General features: G+C 44.0%; 1 protein-coding gene across 3 annotated transcripts; it reads left to right on the forward strand.

Moving 5' to 3' along the window:
• Window positions 1-3,118: 3,118 nt before the first annotated feature.
• On the forward strand, window positions 3,119-17,963 carry pja2 (praja ring finger ubiquitin ligase 2). 3 transcript variants are annotated; one of them, XM_036529134.1, is made up of 9 exons: window positions 3,119-3,178; window positions 4,878-5,078; window positions 6,551-7,544; window positions 8,267-8,452; window positions 10,308-10,493; window positions 14,040-14,148; window positions 14,870-14,984; window positions 15,436-15,551; window positions 17,543-17,963. In XM_036529134.1, exons 2-9 carry the CDS (start codon window positions 4,880-4,882, stop codon window positions 17,666-17,668), a joined length of 2,031 nt encoding a protein of 676 aa, XP_036385027.1. In that variant the 5' UTR covers window positions 3,119-3,178; window positions 4,878-4,879; the 3' UTR covers window positions 17,669-17,963. The 3 variants fall into 3 exon arrangements, with proteins under 3 accessions (XP_036385027.1, XP_036385028.1, XP_036385029.1); XM_036529135.1 differs by lacking the exon at window positions 3,119-3,178 and adding an exon at window positions 3,185-3,287; XM_036529136.1 differs by lacking the exon at window positions 3,119-3,178 and adding an exon at window positions 3,373-3,466.
• The last annotated feature ends 1,426 nt before the right edge of the window (window positions 17,964-19,389 follow it).

Genomic DNA, 19,389 nt, shown 5'->3' on the forward strand with positions numbered 1-19,389 from the left:
TTGTGGGGTCTAATGACCGATTGAAGTTAAGGGGGAACCGTATATCCCAGCACCCAGCAGACAAATAGCCACCAAATTTTTTAACATACTTTATAGCATGTAACCTCCACTCATAACATCGTGTTGAAATGCATTTCATTTTTGTGAAGCTATTCTGCACAAATGGAATGTAGTGGATGAACACTTTGCAAGGATGGGCCACATTTTTTCCTAGTTACACGTAATGCATAATCCTACACTGAACATATCTGTTTATACTGTGTTTTACTAGACTTATTTTCCTTATTGCAGCTTCTTATCAAGCAGTGATCAGAAGACACAATTACATGGAACTAAACAAGAAAGCTAAATTATGCCAGTGGTGAAAGAGTTATTACCCAAATCACAGCAAAAGGTATTTTGTGTCAAGGTGACTTGTAGCAAAACAAACATACAAGAGTGGGCTCATTGAGAGGAACAGATGGCTGTTAACAGCTAGCAGTGCTCTCTCCCTCTCTCTCTCCCGCTCTGTCTCTCTCTGGAGGGAATGTCAGGATGTCATTGGTTTCATCCTGTTTGTGGTCAAGAGTGGCAGATATTGACAGTGGGGGCGGCAAAAAGCCACCGGCTCTAGCATTTCCCCAGAACGGAAAGAAATAAATTGTTTGCCATGCACACGGACAAGACTGTCAATAACAACTGAAGGGGAAGAGCGAATGAAACAAAAGCTGAGAATCGTTTCACATCCCGGTGACATCTTAAACCGATGTATGTATCAAACAGGGGAATGCCGCTGGCGCTGAGTTAGCAGCCACATCGGGGCTTTCCAAAAGGTGAAGCATTCTTTTTTTTTTTTTTTACTGCGTATACATAGCAGAGGACTGCCTTGGTTTAGGGCACACCTTTCCAGGCACTGCACATCTGCTCATTGAGAAACACGCTCTCATCTCTGACCCACAAAGCGAGTCCCTGGAGCAAACTGTGTCGCGCTGCCGGTTGCAGCTGCTTGCAGCATATGCCTCCATCGTCCTCGGAGATGAACGCAGCCACAATATTGAGATCTCCCACAGAGCTACAGCTGCTACCCAAGGGCCTCCCTTGGACACTGACCTCAGTGATTGCTTACCGTGTGTACAATGTAGCGACATCCGTGACGTTACTGTCACTGCCTGCAAGTATTAGGAATCTTTATGTGCTGCTGTTCAACATCAAACATGGCTTGGTACTCTTTTTGGGTAGGTCTAAAATGGATGTGTGTATATGACATGAATGTTAGATGACTGAGGCAGATGGAAAAGATTAGGGTCAGTAAATAGATTTTCTTCTTGATAATTGTATGCATTAGCCATAGACAAATATGTCTCATGGCCCCATTTCCTAATTATCATATACAATAAGCTACTCTCATATAGCGTGGTACAGCTTCATTGGTTGGTCTGTTTGATGCTCAGATAGATACAATTTAACACACTGAACAGACTGAACTTGAGGTCAGCTAGTGTTATTAAGGCCTGAGTATTGTTTTGCTAATCAAATATATGTATGATTTTATTTTGCCATCTGAAGCGATGAAGCAATGCGTCAGATGTTACAATTCATGAATTTCATGTTAAATTTTTAAATGTATTCTTTCCCACACTGCCAAAAATGATCATTTTCAGTGTAGAATTGTAACAGATGAGATATATCTTTAAGAATGGGGGGGGGGGGGGGGGGGGGGTGGGTGTTGTGTGTTTTAATGTGTTCTCACAGTGAGATAGGCCCAGGTTGGCATACAGAGTTATTGCCAATTAAATAGCTAGCAATAATGTACTAGATATGTTTTGATAAGCATTTTTAGCATTCACTAATCAATAAGCAGTGAGAAATGACAACACATTTAACTTTTGTTTTCAATTGCCCCAAAAAATCAGACAGCATAATGTTAGCACGAGAACTGATGAAAATCGCAGAATGTTGTTATTCATGTTGTGCCTATTATTTTGATTAACACGCATTACCTAGCTTTGAAGCAAGTGCTCATCAAGTATGGCAATATTTGAACTGCTAGTTAATTTGTGGAGATATGTCAGAGGAATTGTAATTGCAAGAAAAAAAAATCATTGCAAACAGAACAGTGACTAAGTGGGACATGTTTCTTTTGATTCAGCTAGAATACACATCTTATTTAGAAGTAAAAATCAGCCCGTGATTAGTAATTTTTATGTTATTAACTGTTATCACACCTGTTGTAGTTTGCAGTTGCAGATCCTACCCAGCAACAGTGAAGAGTTGGGGGGGAAGGCACTTACAAGCTAGTTTAGAGGTACAAACAAACTGACACGGCAAGCTTTTAAATTCTTTAAATGCTTGTCATGTAACTTGTTCTCTGCTGCTTCCCGTACAATATTAAATTACGTCTTTCTAAACACTGCAAGTCCTAGGTCATTTACACATATTTTCAACAAAATCTTTCTTTTGCTTCTTTTGCTTTAAGTTGTTCATCGCAAGTTATGTTTGGTGACCTGACTTTCTATGGAATGTCACTGGCTGAACAGAAAATGCAAAACCGATGTAAACATAATTTTGAAGACGCTGGGAGGCGGGTGTGAACCTTTAAATTAAAGAAACACCATGGACATCATGGGGCAAAAAACAAGAAGGCACAAGAAAAAGCACCTTTTGGTAAGGATCTGAGGTGTCCCTTACTTGCTTACTTTCACCCCTAACACAAAAGAGGCATCAGTAAGTTTTGAGTAATTATGATTGGAGAGACAATGCTATAGACACAGTTCCCCCGGTTTTGAAGAAAAAGAACTACATCTTATTTTTTCTTATTTTTAAAAACGCACAGACTTATCCAACAATTGTTTTGACAAGTATTGCAAAGGGGTGCACTCACTGATGTTATTTAGCCTATTTATCATATGGGTCTGATTAAAGCTGGATGGGCGCCGTGCTTTTGGCTCCGGCCTTAGTTTAGACACCCAAACTTTCGGCTGCCGCAAAGACGCATTCTGCGGTAACACCTTGAACTACACTGGACAACACGGAACTGGCTGCGAGTGCTGCCCCCCTGTCCCAATCGCGTAGCCTTTGGTAGCCTCTCCCCCGTGGAGCACTGATTGGCGGAAACTTATCATGTGATGCTGACGTGCGCCTGGTCGTGACGTTGATTGATCTTGGTTGCAGCTTTGGCTGATTATAACCTGGGAAGCAGGTAAAAACTTGTAGCTACAAGTAAACTATGAACGTAAAAGACATTCTTTCCATCGATACTCAGCGCACGTATATTGACGTTGATCGTGAGAGCTAGCTACTCCAGCACGGCAAGTACATCGCATAACTGGCTTAGCCGGCTACGATGATACTTTGTTTCCACAGCTAAATCATTAGCCGCTTCGCTAACGTCACGTTAGCTTGCATGTTATAAGGGGAGAATAGCTGAATGACCAGGCCTGGGTGACAATTTGGGATGGCTAGCTGGGAATCTTTGCTGGCTTGAGCTGTCAGTACCTTGCTTTTTCGTTTCTTCGCTAAACATTTGCAGTGTCCAGTCAGCTAGTTAGGAAGTTACCTAGCAACCTAATCACAAATTATTTGTTAAACGCAATTTTTGTTGTAGATGTTACTCACTATGTGGCTAGACTAGATGGCTCTTTAAATGTTGTATTGGTGGCTGGGAAGCTTGCTAGCTGCTATATCCCACAGTCTGTTTATGTGCAAACAACCTAGCTAGGGCTGTGTGAGCTGCAGATCGTTAGCGACAGAGGTAGCTAGCTGTCTAGTAAGAAATAATTGTCGTTCCGCGTTTGCTTAGTGCTCAGTGACGTATTTAACAATTGATCAATGGTCTTGGTCAGGAATGTTAGCTGGGTAGTTAGCTACAAGGAAATTAAAAAATGCATCGCAACTTTCCATGGTGTTTGGCACGGTGGCTGGCTAACTAGCTATACTAGTAGCATGAATTAGAGAAGAGTGTTTTCTTGTCTCTGGCTAGCTAACTTGCTAATCAGTGTTAATGCGATCTGTGACTGATGGGTTAAGCTTGTCCTCAAGACCACATAGCCGGGCAAGCTACACAGCGCAGGTTTTCATGCAGGGTTTTTGTGGATATGAACTCATGTGCAGTCAGCTTGGTAGGAGGCAGGCTAGCTGTTTTTAAATTTAAATTATTTTCCAGGATCATTTCTATAGCCTGTGTTTTGGTTAACATTGGTTGTAGAGGTGGACGTTTACAAAAGTAACTAACGTTGAGAACCTTGAGGGTGCAGCTGTAGTGCCTCACACAGGACTTGAACCAGTAACCTCCCATTGCAAAGCTCAGATTGGACACCCTTCATTTTTGTTATACTGCAAGTCTTTAACCGTTTCATGCTGAAATAATGGCAAAATGTGATTTCTTTCCCTCAGTGTTTTAAAAGTAAATGGTTATATTTACACACATGTAGGCACAATGGGGGCAGTCTTGCCCTTCCCTTTTTATTCTGTATATTGCTATATTTGAAAGGCTTGAAGATTAGTTTCATACAGAAATCACATTATGGCAAGTCAGTGAGCGAATGATGCCAATATTGTGCACGACTTGCCCATGATTCAGTCACCCTTGTCACACAGAACCCGCCAGCAGGCAGGAAGTATACAGTCTAAACTTTAATTTGATGCACAGCTGGCAGGGGTGACATTTGAAAGGGTTGATCAAGGTTCAAGTTCTTTGATCAACTTTGTTCAAAACTCTGTCAGGCCTAGGCATCGTCGTTTCTCAGTGGTGCTGCGTTCACCAGTGGAATTTTGCAGTCAGTACTATGAGCGTGGAATGCCTTCAACGTCACATTCATCAGCTTTAAAGGGGGGCAACCTTTGATTCTGAATTTGATTCCACATTCGTCATGCCTAGTGTGTTGTTTTTGTGTTTCCAGTGATGGGTCAGGAGGCTGGCAAGTCCGCCTGGCCCAAACCAGCAGGAGGCTACCAGACGATCACGGGGAGAAGATATGGCAGGAGGCATGCATATGTTAGCTTTCGGCCATCGCTAACCAGGCACAAAACTGCTTCCAAAGACGACCACATGGACTGGCAGGAAATGGAAATGGACAGCGTGAATGGGGAGAGTTCTATATGTGTGTGCAGTTCAACCATAATGCATTAAAAATGTCATTATAAAAATCTGAGACTATGAAATTACATTTACAGTGCCTTTTGATTTACATTATTCAGAGAAACAGGCACTGTATTGTTCTGGCAGGTAGCTGAAAGCATATGTCCTTCCGTAGAAAAATACTCATTATTGGCAAATGGTCCTGGTGATGGAATTAGAGTTCATTTTATAAAAGCTTGTGGATTATTATTCACCTCTATCTGTTGGACATCTTTTCTCTCTTTCTTTGGCAAGAAACTTAATTTAATTCATTGTGGAATTTATTCCAATTCATGCCAGTCACTGCAGTAACATTAATATATTGGGGTGGCCATAAGTAAATTTAGACCAGAATGTCAGTCACACAGATGAAGAGCTTGTGCCATTCACCTGGGGCAAAAAAAAGAAGCAAACTGGTTCACAAGGTATTTGGAAAGAAGCCGTTGTGTGACACATAGCCCTGCACGTGGAGAGCAGTGTGAACAGTTAAGCCTGTAAACCATTTAAAGCCCTCCACTGGATAAGGGAAGACAGGCTGCAGTTAGCTCATGCTAGGCATGTGTCCTGCAGACAAAGCAAAGCTGGATTGGCCCTGTAGGCAGCGCTGTGACTAGTTCGCTGATTTTAACTGAACTGTTTTCAATGGAAAGTGAGCTTTGTTGACCCTAAATGGTGAGCGCCTATGTCTGGGTTTTTATGCGCAAATCATTCAAGCCAAAGGGCTGTTATTGACAACTGAAAGTACAAAGGGTTTTTTTTTAAATGGGGAAATCCCTATGTGCTTAGAACTCATTATGTCAGAGCACATTGAGGTGTTGTCTTACCATAATAGAACTTATCAAGTATAGCTTCGTAGAGCAACTTGGCTAATGCAGATGCAATCAAGTGCTCTACATTTGCAGAGGCAAATTAGTCTCGGTAAAAAAAAAGTGATCCGTCTCTTAATGGGTGATTTGAATATCAATGTTATAGTTACTCATCATAATTGAGGCTCTGCATTTTTCACAACTTGCATTTTCAAGTTGTCATTAAGTCTAGTGACCCTTATGGTAATGGCATAGCTTCATGCTCTCTGCGGTGGCTGCAGGGTGTGAGTCTGAATGGTGTGGCATAGACTAAATTTTCACTCTTCCCCTTTTCTTTGTGTGGTTTATGTTGTTTTACCAGTTCTTTTTCAAAACTGGAATATAAGAAACGGAAAAGAAAACTGTTTTCACTGTTTTCAGAGCATTAATATGTGGTATAGACCCAATGCATCTCTGTAGACATGGAGTTTTTACATGGTAACCAGCAATAAATTGTGATATAGATGAATAAAATCATCTAGAATCTCTAATTATAACTACCTATAGGTAGGTTCAGTGTAGGAATTGTAGTATATAAACATCCCTTTTGAATTAAAAAATGTAAATTGAACGAACAGTTGGTTTTAATTCAGTTCCTTTTTTATTTTAGCTTCAAAGGGAAACATCTCTTCGATGCTTCAAGCCATCTTCCCTGTGTCCTCCAATATGGTTCACCCAGAAACTAAACTGAATGCAGAAGCACCCGGCAGAACACAGGCGGACTCGCTAAAAGGTGCCGAGCCGTCTGCCTTCAGCTACAAAAAGCTGAAGGGCGGCCAGGCTGCGGACTGCGATGCCGAGCACCTGTTTGGCTCAAAGAAAAGCTCGGAGGCCTGCGCATGGCCCACTCTGGAGGACGAGGACAATCCCTCCAGCCCGAGCGTGCTGAGCTTTGTAAATATTGACTCTTACGAGCCGGAGAGCAGCGACGGGGAGGAGGACGAGCTGAGCGCCGACCCGTCGCTGGGCCTGCAGAGGAGGCTGGATGACATGATCTGCGAGCTGGGGAAGGAGTTTGACTACCTCAGCGGCCTGCACTCGTACCTGTGCGCGAAGTCGCCGGGGGGCTCCTCCTCCGAGGGGGACGGCGAGGAGCCCGATGGCGCGCCCGGCCGGGGGAGCCCCCGGGCGGACGAGGACGGCGCCCGCCCGTCCAACGCGGTCAGCGACGGGCCGGAGGAGCCGGAGGGGTCCCTCGCCGGCGTTTCGCCGGTCGGCCAGGAGAGCGCTGACCGTGAGAGCGACCCGGCGGCGACCGAGGCAGAGATGGTGGTGCGGCCCAAAGTTCGGAAGCAGTCGAGCGAGAGCCAGCTAGAGAAGAGGAAGTGCTCCCAACCGGAGGCCGGCCGCGGGTCCAGGCAGCTCGCCGGCAGCAAGTGCGGATCTGCCCCGCCGTTCTTCCTGACTCAAACCGGGAGACCCAGGGAGTTTCTCTTTGATTTCCCTCAGACTGCGTGCAGCGTCTGCGAGTCGACGCCCCTGGAGGGCAAGAGGGAAGACGCGGAGACCGGTCGCAGACCAAAAGCGGGCAACCAGGACGACTTGTGGGAAGATCTGGAAGACTTCAACGAGAAGTGCGCCTCGCTCATGAAGGGAGATGACAGGTGCGTTTAGTGCAGTGAGCATCAGTCACATCAATGGAGGCTAGTATTCTTTTAGTAGTGGAGGGCCAAAGCTTCTAAACTCTCCGTATTCCTGAAACTGATTTTCATTGTTTCACGTGACTGACAAGTATGCCAGTGAAAGTAATGATCCTATGTCACTAGCTAATCCATTCGTACGAAATCGTATCTGGCTAATGTGGTGGCATTATCTTTTATACACCTAACATGAAGGTGATAACCCTAACAAATTCATGTAAGTTTTTAAGTTAAGACTGCTTAACAGTCTCCATCTTGTAATCCTTGCTTTAATGCATCTTTCTGCTGTTTCTTCCCCTTTGTGACGGTGCAGAAAGGCAGTACTACCATATTAGATGCAAATTAAATAAAAAGTGCATGGGCTGCAGATGGGTGATCTCAATTTAAATGAACACACTCATTAATCATGCGAAACGAACCAAAACCGGTTCATCTGCCACTGGCGCATGTGCACATGCATGCGGGAGCACACAAATATGAATGTGTGTATAAAATGCATATATAAGACTGACTTTATGATTGACACTTTATGTGCTATGCATTACACTTAAGGCCTTTGTGGTGATGTGTCATTGGGAAACCAAGTTGTGGTCGAGGCTGAGAAGGCAGAGTTCAGTCTTTATCAGTGTTTGCCATGTTGGCACGAGGCGGGGTGGATGAGCGTCTCCTCTTTTCCGTCTCCCAAGCTCCGAATGCAGTGAGGGGGAGTGGTCGGCCTCCTGGACCTCGGACTCGGGCGCGGAGAAGGAGCCCTGCTCCAGTGACGGGAGCTGGGAGACGCTGCCGGGCTGCCTGGACGAGCCGCAGGCCGAGCTGCCGAGCAACGGCAGCAGCCCTGACGACGCCGCCGCGGGACTCAACCTCGTCCCCGAGTGAGCCCCCCACCCGCCGCACACCTTGGTCTCTGCACCCCTCCGTGCAGAGTCCTGTCATGCGCAGCTGCTCGGGCGCATAACGCCTTGCACCATACCATCAGTACAATGATGCCGTTCCGGTCGCTCCGGTCTCGCAGAGGTAGCCAGTGCTCTTTTCTCTCCGCTCTGCCGGAACCAGGCTTCATGGCTCCGGTATAATCCCAGCTAGTATATTCCAGTATGTTTTATAATCAAGTCAGGCAAAAACTAACTGTGAAGTCTTACTCCATCTGGTGCAGGAATTACCAGCAGGCCAGGGGCAGGGTTTCCATGCTGCCTCTGTCAGCAGAATGTCAGAAGAATGTCATGTGCAGTTTTGTTCAAGATTCCCTGAGCTATATAGGTAGCTCATCATATATTGGAAAATTACTGGAGAAAACTATGGCATATATATATGTCTTATCTCTTCCTCTGTTCAAATACTATGCAAATGTGTGTTATGATCGGTTTTACAGTCTATAAACTAGGTCTCGGTATGTTCCAAGGGACATGCATGGCTTCCTGAGTAGAAAAGATGCATAGCATTTCTCCAGGAATACAATGCTCTAGCCTGATGAGTAGGTTACGGTTAAGCCAGGTTAAGGAAAAATGACGGTAGAGAAATTGATACAGATATACATCTCTCTGGGTTGTAAGGGGTCATAACTCTCCGGTGGATAGGTGGTTCTGTGCACAAATTGAATGTGTTGGGAAGACCTAAAGTTTGTCTCAGATGTCGTCCCTCTTGTTCTATTTAAATACAGACTGCGTTTTCACAGAATGTCTAGACATTTTAAGACAGACTGATTGAAGATGTGATTGCAGTTCCAGTAAATTTCTCTAAATACCTCCTTTGTGTTGCCCACTGCACAGCACTCAGTAATGTTCATATTGTGTCAGGCGCTTTAAACTTAATTCAGTTTAATTGATTTTTGATGAAATGATTGATTGGCTAATTAAATGACTGATTGAATGATTATCTGGTTGATTGATTTAACGGCAACATGTGCAAACTATAGCGGAAAGCGGTCTACGTAGAGTGCTGACAGAATCTACGCCAGAGTCACAGCTCAGCTGTTACTATGCCAGGGTGGATTTTGCTTTACTGCAAAGGGCATGGTATTATTCCACACATCAGGCTTAAAATGGTATTAGCACCGACAGCTTAAGCAGTTGCTAGGACTTAAATTACGCATGCTTGGTGAACTCCTCTCCCAGAGTTTTACTTAAGGTTAATTAAAATCAGTATGTAAATATAAACTGAATACATATTTATTGACTCGTAAAAATAATCATTTTAGTTTACAAGGATTAATTGAGCGTTTTTGGTCCGAGCCAAACAAAATGGCTCATTAATGGTAATTCTTTTTAAAGAAAGGGGCTGAAAGGAGACATTTTCATTTCTCCAGCGGACTCAATAAAGGCTGTTAATTCTTACTGTACTGTTAAAATGGGCAGGGGCCAATGAGTTGGTCATTTACTCACCAGTCAGTGTAGACTGTCGGCTAAAATGATCCTTGTGATCTAAATTCCTTTTTAAATAAGGGTTTTTTTTTTTTTATCAGAAGCACTGAAGGCGCCTTTGAAGTAGCTAAGGGATTGTAAGAAATGAGTAACGGCTTTACGTGAGTTTACGCACCTCTGCATTTTAATATGAGTGGGTCGCAATCCTGCGTCGCTAGTCTGGACCCTCAGCAGTCAGTTGATTGCAAGCTTTGATTTGGCATTGACCGGTTTTGCGCGGGGACGTTGAGTTTGCAGACCCGAGGCACGGGGACAGCTCGGGTTCCACCGCGTGCTGATCTGCCCCTCCTCCGTGTGGGTCCCCCCGCAGGGACCAGACGCCGCTGGAGGAGGGCGAGATCCCGTGGCTCTCGTACCAGGAGGAGACGGACAGCAGCAGCGACGAGGAGCCCGAGGGGGCCAGCCACTTCGTCCACCCGGGCCTCTTCATGCTCGACGGCAACAACAACTTCGAGGACGACTCCAGCGCGAGCGAGGACCTGGACGCCGACTGGAGGTGCGTGCCGGTTTCCACGGCGGCGGCTCACGCTCAGAGGTGGCACCAGCCGTGTTTACTTACTGTGTTGGGTTTCGCCAAGGGTGAGCGTCTGACTTTGGCAACATATATCGAGGCCAGACACCACCCATTTAAGGCTGCTTGTCATTTGACTACGAATTGCCACATCAGTGTCTGAACATTTACGGATTATTACTTAAGATTCATGTCATGGGCATTATTATTAACAATAGAATAGAACAAAGTGGACAAAACAACTGGCCTGCCAAGTTACTAAGCACTAACCAGCTGCAATGCCTCTTCAGGCTTTGACAGCACTCAGAACCCCTTTATTCATAATTGTATTGTAGATCAGTGGTGTTACTCATTTATAGCCAAATGCTTGTATAAAATTGAAAACACTTTTTCTCACCACTCGGTGGTCAAGGGAACAATGTCTTGTGGAATATTCCAGTAAGAGGGAGTGTTTGGATGTTAAATGCTTGTAAGTGCTCAAAAAATGTCTGAATTTAGGTGTTTACCATAAACCATTTTGAGGCTTTTTTTCGAGTATCAATGTAGTTTATTTGGCTTCCATTGAAACAGAGAGCGCGCGCATTAATTAATTTGTGTTTGGGAAAATTTTGCTCAGCAGAGAAAAATGCAGTTGAGAGGTGGCTGTGGAACATTAAGTTCTGTAGCGTTAATGAAGCGTCGAGGTGGTGTAATTACTGTCACCAAAAATACAATACACTTCAGCGTGCTGTTAAATAGCTGTATGTGACAAGTAGTTCCGTATGTCGGCAGCTTTAGGTAACGCTGAGCGAGGAAGGGGGGGAGGGGGCACGACTTTGTAAGAGAACACTACTTGACTCCCTCATGTTTAACACATTCACTCGGCTAAGGTGTTTCAGCATACATCTGCAGTGAAGCATCCAGCGTGCATCCAGATGAAGGCACTTGAGATGAAACAGATTTCCCTGCCCTGCGTTTGACAGAGCTTCTCTGATGCTCCCTCTGACAGCGAGAGGTCTCCATTCTCCACGCCCACAGAGACAATTTTTCAGGGTCCTGATTGGATTTGAAGTTAGCGGTAGGAGGTGGTCTGTATAATCGCTGCTCAGTGCGTAGAACATGGTTAATTTGTATTGTATTGAAGTGTAACATTACAGAACAATACCAGACACTACAGCATTCTTCTTGAGGAAGAGAGCTTGGTTATGCTACTACTAGACTGCTAGGCTATTGCTGTTGTTCCTGCTACCCTTCAGGTGAAGAAAGGAGAAAGGGGCTGGATCTGCCAGTGTTTGAGGTCATGTGCTACAACCCAAGGCTCTTCAGTCCTGCTTATGGGGAGCTCACTGTCGCAGATGTTTTCACGCTTTGCTAAAAATGCAACTGTTACATTAACCTTATGGTGGTCATTTGGGCCCCCATATAATACTAAATGAAATTAATACAAAAAGAACATTTGAAGAGTTCAGAGTTCAGGAATGGGACCCCTCAGTATGTTATCCACATTTTGTATGTGAAGATGAACTCTGATTATGTAATAAGTAGATGACAGATTATTCATTCAGAAATATTCATCAAAGCTGATTCAGAGCACCTTGGTGTTTCCACAAGACAGCGCAGACAATGTGTTAACCAGTCAAGAACTGTAAATTTACAGAGCACCAAAGGAAGAGCGCATAGCATCCTCTCGAGGGAAATCATTATTTAAATTCTTTGTCATCCAGCTTTTGCTGCATTGCCACTAAGATGAATTAACAACAAATATGGGCAGAAGAAGTTCTCACGTTTTTGCTGTCAGCATTTCTTCTTCATTTCTTCTCTGGTCGCGTCCTGTGCAAGAACTGTAAATGCATCATGATGTTAAGAATTTCACCCTCCCCCGACTTGTCCCGGCCCTAAAGTATAGCTGTCTTGTGCAGGCAATTCCATGCAAAAATATTTTACATGAGTTTGCATGAGTGTCATGCAGTGTCTAGTATTTTAAACCTGGACCACAATGACCCCGACTAGATAAGATGCTGCCTCAGGCTATACTTCGCAGTGCAAACCTCTGCCTTAGCCTAACTCGTCTTATTAAAACTGTGGTTTTGTGTTGTAGAGTAGTTTATACACAGCTGTGGTGTGCTTGTGACATGTGCAATTTTTAATTTAAATTGATGTTACACATTTTAGTTGCACATATGTTTAAGCAGTTTAGTAAAATCACTTTATTTTACTTTATCACACTTTATTTGTCATGCTCTTCCAAAGTTTTGTGTGTTCATTTCAGAGCCACGGAATTGCACATGACTAATGCAAGTTTGGATTATTGCGGGTTAGCTCTGATGCATGTTCAAAGTCCTGGCTCCTCTCGCAGTCGTTTCATGCAAATGCCATTCCGCCTATTTAGTAATTGTTCTCAGACACTTTTTTGCACTCAGCGACAGTCGTGCGAGTGTAAAAACACTGCAAGAGCTTGATGAATTTTCATCATATTGAGGTGTACGGTGCTGGAGTGTTGTCAGTATAGTAGTATTTGCCCTTCTGTGAAGTTTATGGTTTTATTTCAACACATAGTTGTTTTTTTTTTTTTTGAGGATCATATTTTAGCACCTATACTCACAGAAAACAGACATAGTGTTGTGGCACAATATATCTGGGTTTGGGATCTGGATAGTGATAACTGATTCCTGTGAGTAATGAGTATTATCTATATCCTACCAATTTGACTACACTCAGCCATTCGACACAGTTGCCCTTTACCCTACTGCAGCTGATCAGTGGCTTTGCTGCGCATTCTAGGACTGCGTGGAGCTGTAATGAGCATTTCTCTTGTTGTTCTTCCTGCTCCTTCAGTTTTCTGTGACCATTTATACTTTGATTGGTTTGTTTGCTGCTCCCACTTTCTTTATTAGCCTTGCATGTTTGAAATCGCTGATGTGGAACTTTGTACGAGTTAAGTCCAAGATATTGGATCTTATTTGAGAGTTAGCACTTCATAGCAAAATCATTCCTCCGAAGCATAGAAATCAATGTCTGTGTCAGTATTCTGCTGTAATTACAAAGGGACTCCCAAGATGGGATTCTGCTCGAAACATTCTTAATTCATTATATCAGGGTGGCTCTACTGGAAATAAACATACAGGAGTCACTGAGGGCTTCTGTTCTCAGCGCTTTTCATTAAGGCTTTGCTGGGAGAACAGAATTAGAATGGGGAGCCCGTCGTCTCTTCCTGTGTATCAGGGGATTTCCTGGAGATGTTTGCAGGAAATCCAGTGTTAAACAAAAAAATTCTCTGCAATTCTCAATGGACGCTGAAAATTTTTCATTGAATCTCTGCATGTGCCCGGTATTTAAAACTTAAAGTGTACTTAAGTGTGCCATACCGGTTGTTCAGGCTGTGCATCAGTTCGTGCAGCTGCAATTGAAAGTAGATGTGTATGCTTGCATGAGGCCTCGACGTAATGGCCTTGTGCTGTTCGGACCACATACCGTGCAGGATCTGGCTCCTCAAGGTCCTCTCACAGGAACTGGTGGCTGCCCTCTAAAGCCTGAGTGCTTTGTCACCTGCAGGTTGCTTGACGACTTTGGGGAGGGCGGCATGGCTCAAGCCATCTCCTATGTGGACCCACAGCTGCTCGCTTATATGGCGCTAGAAGAACGGCTAGCGGAAGCAATGGAGGTACGTCCCATGTCCTGATGGAGACCCCGCGCACACACTCAAAAAATAGGAGAACACAAGCTGAGTATTTTTCCTACAACCCCACATCTGTAAACGCATCTTAAATAAGGCAATAAACCCAGAAAACCAGCATTACCGTAGGGCTCTGTCAAAGTTAAACACACACAAAAAAAAAAAAAAACATTGCTTATTTTCATGATTAGTTCAGTTATTATGAAAGCACACTTAATCGTGTACCTTGCATATTCAAAGATCGCTAGGGGCAAATCGGTTAGGGTGAAGTTTTAAATGAGGGAATGTATTGGCAATCGTGAGAGAGGAAGCCGCTTCACGTGATGCTCTGGAGAAATCTGCAGCCTCCATATTAAAGTGGAGTACTCAGTCCCTCAAAGTAAATTAGGTTTGACTGATGCCGAGAATTCCTTTTCCAAAATTAGATTTAAAACCCCCATTGATTTGTAAGACGCGCTACCAAATCCTTCACTATTAATGCAGATTGCAGAAATGGAAATGGCTGTAGCAGGTTATATGGCGGTAGACTTATTTTCTCATTTTTTCTCCTGTCTGCAGTAAAACCGTATCCCATTCATTTTGAAATAAAATTGCATATGTAAAGGACACGTAAAATACTTCCTGCGTGAATGTACGGATTTCACTGAAAGGAACAAAATGTGCCTTTGAAAGGAATGCTTTTCACTCTTTATTTTCGTTCTTTCTGAAGGCTGCGCTGGCACACCTGGAGTCTCTGGCCATTGATGTGGAGCAGGCCCATCCCCCAGCCACCGAGGACATCATCGACTGCTTGCCTCAGATCACAGTGCAGGAGGAGCACTACGGTAGGCCTTGGGTATTCACTTCCTCAAAACACCTCTCAATTTGCGTCTCAGCCACACGATCTCCCGGCACTGTACATATGAATATATCTGCCTTTAGGTGCACATACAAGCCGTGCGAGACAAGCGACGGCACATTGATGTACTGCCTCCAGATAGACTATTAAGTCATTGTGTGTGTGTGTGTGTGTGTGGGGGGGGGGGTGATATTTGCATGTGGTATCTTCATAACTCAGGTTTACGGCGCATATTCTTTAGAATAAATCGAGAAAGGCAAACATTGCGCCCTGGAGACGGCGGCCATTTCTCCCCGTCGCCGTCCTAATGAAGCGTCCCGTCTGTCCGAGGCGGATTGGTGCGCGCCGGATATTTGTCAGCCCCTCGTAGCGGCGGCGCGGCACAGCGCTTGGCGGGGGCTGCGCTCTCCCTGACGGGTCTGTTTGCACGTCCGCAGGTCAGGAGCAGTGCTGTGCCATCTGCTGCTGCGAGTACGTCAAAGACGAGATCGCGACCGAGCTGCCGTGCCACCACATCTTCCACAAGCTGTGCGTCACTCTCTGGCTGCGGAAGGTACGCCCGTTCGCGTGTTTCACGCGGTGCCCTCCGTGTTCACTCCTGCCTTTGTTAAATCCAGACTGAAACGTAATTGAACAGGGAAAAAAGGAAAATTATAGAATTAAAAAAAAAAAACTCTTTTTCATGTTTTTCATGCTTTTTTAATTTCAGAAATGATTGTTTCTTGAAACCACAATGGGCAGACTTATTGTCAGTTTTTCATCCTTTCTACACTTTCTTTGGGTCCTTTAGATATCTTACTGGCCCAGTCAAGGACATTGGTACTGTCTTCACTTTACTATTTCTTTGTAGAGATGGAGGCATAATTTTGATCATTATCATGCTGGACTGGCCTTTTTCCACTTAGCTTGATCTTCCTAGCAGAGGGTACGAGATTTTTGGCCAAAAAAACCTAGCATCTGCTTGAATTTATTGTTCCCTTGGTTCTAAGAAGGACACTGGGAACAAAAGCTACAGAACAACCCCAAAGCAAAACAGATCCAGCGCTGAATCAGGGAATGGTGTTTTCAGTATGTGCCTCATGTTTAAGCTAAAATAATGCTCATGTCTTAAAACTCTTCTTCTCATCTGACCATACAACAGAGTTCCAGCTGTCATTGTGATGCAGTTTGGCAAATTCAAACAGCCTAGTTTTGCGTTGAGCGTTTAGAACAGGCATTTTGCAACTTTGCCTTGAGCACCTGATTTATACAAACATTGCATCCTGTTGATGATCTAATGCAGAGCTCCAACATTGAGTCTTAGCTTCGAGGTTGCTCTCTGAGCCATTTTTCTTCCACCATGGAAGTGGTAGTATTTTCTTGTTTCCTCTTCCTGGCAAGGAAGCAGCTGCTTTAGCTTCTTTATGACGGACACTACAGTGGAAACGGGTAGGTTCAGCATTTTTGTGAAATTTTTATAGCCATCTCCCAACCTGTGGAGATCAATGACCCTTTGTCTGAAACATTGCAAGACTTCTCATACTTTAGTTGTGACAATAGATGTTACTGAAGGACTTCCTTGCTTCTGTGTTACTCCCTGTTACACCCTATAGAAAAGAAATCCTTTGAAAGCTTCTGTGAAGTTCCAGAAGCCTCCTAAGAATGCATCCCCATGCAGGTTTGTTTTTGCAGGATTTTGTTTGTAGATTCTTTGGGGGCATAAATAATTTTGACCATTGTGTTTTTTAAAGACAAACCATTCTTTGGGAAACATACTATGCTGCTCTGAGAAGTCCATTAAAAATCCATCTATTTTCAGTTTATCCGAGCAAAAAAAAGTTCCATAATCATTTTTTTATCTGCTTGAAATATGTTTTTTGCTAGAATTGTACAGGGGTATGGATAAATATGGAGAGCACTGATTCTGTAAGTCCATGTATATTTTCCACCCACAGTGTTTTGGCAATCACTCTCTTGTGACCAATTTTGCTCCAGAAATATTTGCTGCATCACGTTAACTTGGAGAGGAAGAAGATTAAACCACTATGTGCTGTGTCTGCACAGAGAGAAGTCCAGTGTGCACACTATATAACCCCTTGTATAATAAAACAAAGTAAAACCTAAACAAAAAAGTCTATGTATTAGTGAGAATTACATGCATGTCTGAAATGCATTGTGTCTGTGAGATTCAGAGGGAAGAGATAGAACTATGTAAATGAATATTTGCATTCAGTTGCCTAATTTGGATGGCGGTAATGTACACCAGCAGTCCCCTACAACATGGTTTCCTCATGACCTGTTTCAGTTTGCTAAAATAGGCTCAGAAATATTGCCTGATTGCAGGTAAGTTCTTCAACTGTTGTTATGCATTTTTTGGTTGTAGATCCTGTTTAAAAGCACATTTTCTCAGGGTGCTGTGGAAAAACAGCTCAGGCATAATGCAGGTATACAAGTACATATCGCGAACATTACATTCTTGATTGATGTTAATGCTGTATATATCAACTACTAGTAGTGCATGTTTGGTTGCTGGTTATAATGATGGCTTCCACTGTGTGCTTTCAGTCTGGGACGTGCCCCGTGTGCCGCCACGTCCTGTCTCCTGCCCTTCCTGACGCCCCTGTCCCCGCCTCCTTTGTCCCGGATCATGACGCCCCCCCATCCAACCACAGCGCAGCAGGAACACGATGAAAAAGAAACCCCGCCCCTGCGCACAGCATTACGAAAAAGGAACCATCTTTATTCTGTAGAGGAAATCTACTTTTTCCAATATCCATTTTCTGCAGTGTAGCACATTATGAATGGGGCAGATATGTTTTGAATTATTGACTTAGTTCTTCACATTTAATAATTGCAGGTAAATGTCCTGAGTGACAGTCTGAACTTATTTTCTGAGAAAATATCGTCATATACTGTCTTACTTACTTACTTATGTTTCTGGGAAGGGCCATTTAGAGGCTTCACCAGGCTTATATTAACATGTCCAAATGGGGGGGGGGGGGGGGGGGGTTGCAAATGGTGTTTTTGTTTGAAATCTTGCATACATGACTTTAGCAAGATTTTAGGCCAGTTAGCAATCACTTCGGATTTTGTCACAAACAGATGTTGATGGCATTGTCTTTGTCCACACATGAGTGCTCCGCATATTATAAGCCCTGCCATTATACTAATTTACAAGTAAATCTGGTTCCTGTGTTAAATAAAGACTCTAGTTCCCTCTCCTTTTTCTGTGTCTGATGCAGGGACTCTCGAGTTAATCTCTTTGAACATCACATAAAAATCTAACGGTGGTAACAGCAATTTGCATTCGATAGTGCACATGCCGTATTAGCCAGACTGACAAGAGCACACACATTAATCACTGTGTAATTTCACACGCGTAATTATAGCTTTATTGTGTGGGAAATATGAAAGATTCCACATCGGCTAATGTGACGCGAACATTTTACATTTCAGTGCGTTTTCGTTCCCAAGGCTACCCTTCAAGCTCAGCAAAGCAGGACCTTGCACAATTCCTTTTTGGCTGGTTTGATTCATTTGACCTTTAAGACTCATTAAGAATACTTAGTTTGACAAAAGGGTCCACCTTTGTAATATTCCACCGATCCCTTTCCACTTTGCCTTAAATAATCAGTTTTTGGTCGTTGGCACTTATTAAGTGAGTGTTAGCGACAGCCTCCTTTGCGCCATTCAAAAACGAACAGAAACGCACCGAAAAGTTTCCACAGCCGGCAGAAGGCATTTCTGACCGTGTACGATTCGCCCCCGCGGCGAGCGCCGCTGCGATTTACCCGGCCTGCAGACAATCCTGGAACGCTAGGCTACGGCATCTGCGCTTGTTGACGGTCCCGGGCACGGGAGACGCAGTCAGCTGCGGCCGCGCTTCCTGAAGATCGCGAGCAGCTGAGAGCGGCGACGGAAACAGATGGAAGGTGTTCAGAATCCATCCTCCAGACGCCGGTCTCGACCGGGCGCTCAAGTGCGATGCCATCAAGTGTCAACGTCAAAGGGAGAGTCGCGTCAAGGCGGGTGTTATTCTGAAATCATTGTGGGAATGCCCTGGGATGCACTCCTCTGTGCTACCGATTGTTGTTTTCACTGTCAGTGGGCGAACATCCAGCAGGTTTAGGAACAATTAATTTGGTTCGTCAAACCCCCGAGATCAGAGAAAGAAGGAAATCCAAAACAATGTTTTGAAGTGCACTCTGCCAGCACAAGTACAGTACAAGTATAGGCCAGTGCAAGGCCAGTGGGGTTATACAGTAGGTTATAGAAAGCTATGTCCCATACTGCAGACCATGATTCCAACAGTTAAATAGCATAGTTTATGAATGGTGAGATATGATATCTGGCAACCCGCTAATTTAGATTGCCTAGTTCAGAGCAAACATTTTATATTATCTACTTGGCAT

Source organism: Megalops cyprinoides, chromosome 5 (assembly GCF_013368585.1).
Source record: "Megalops cyprinoides isolate fMegCyp1 chromosome 5, fMegCyp1.pri, whole genome shotgun sequence".
Classification (NCBI taxonomy): domain Eukaryota; kingdom Metazoa; phylum Chordata; class Actinopteri; order Elopiformes; family Megalopidae; genus Megalops; species Megalops cyprinoides.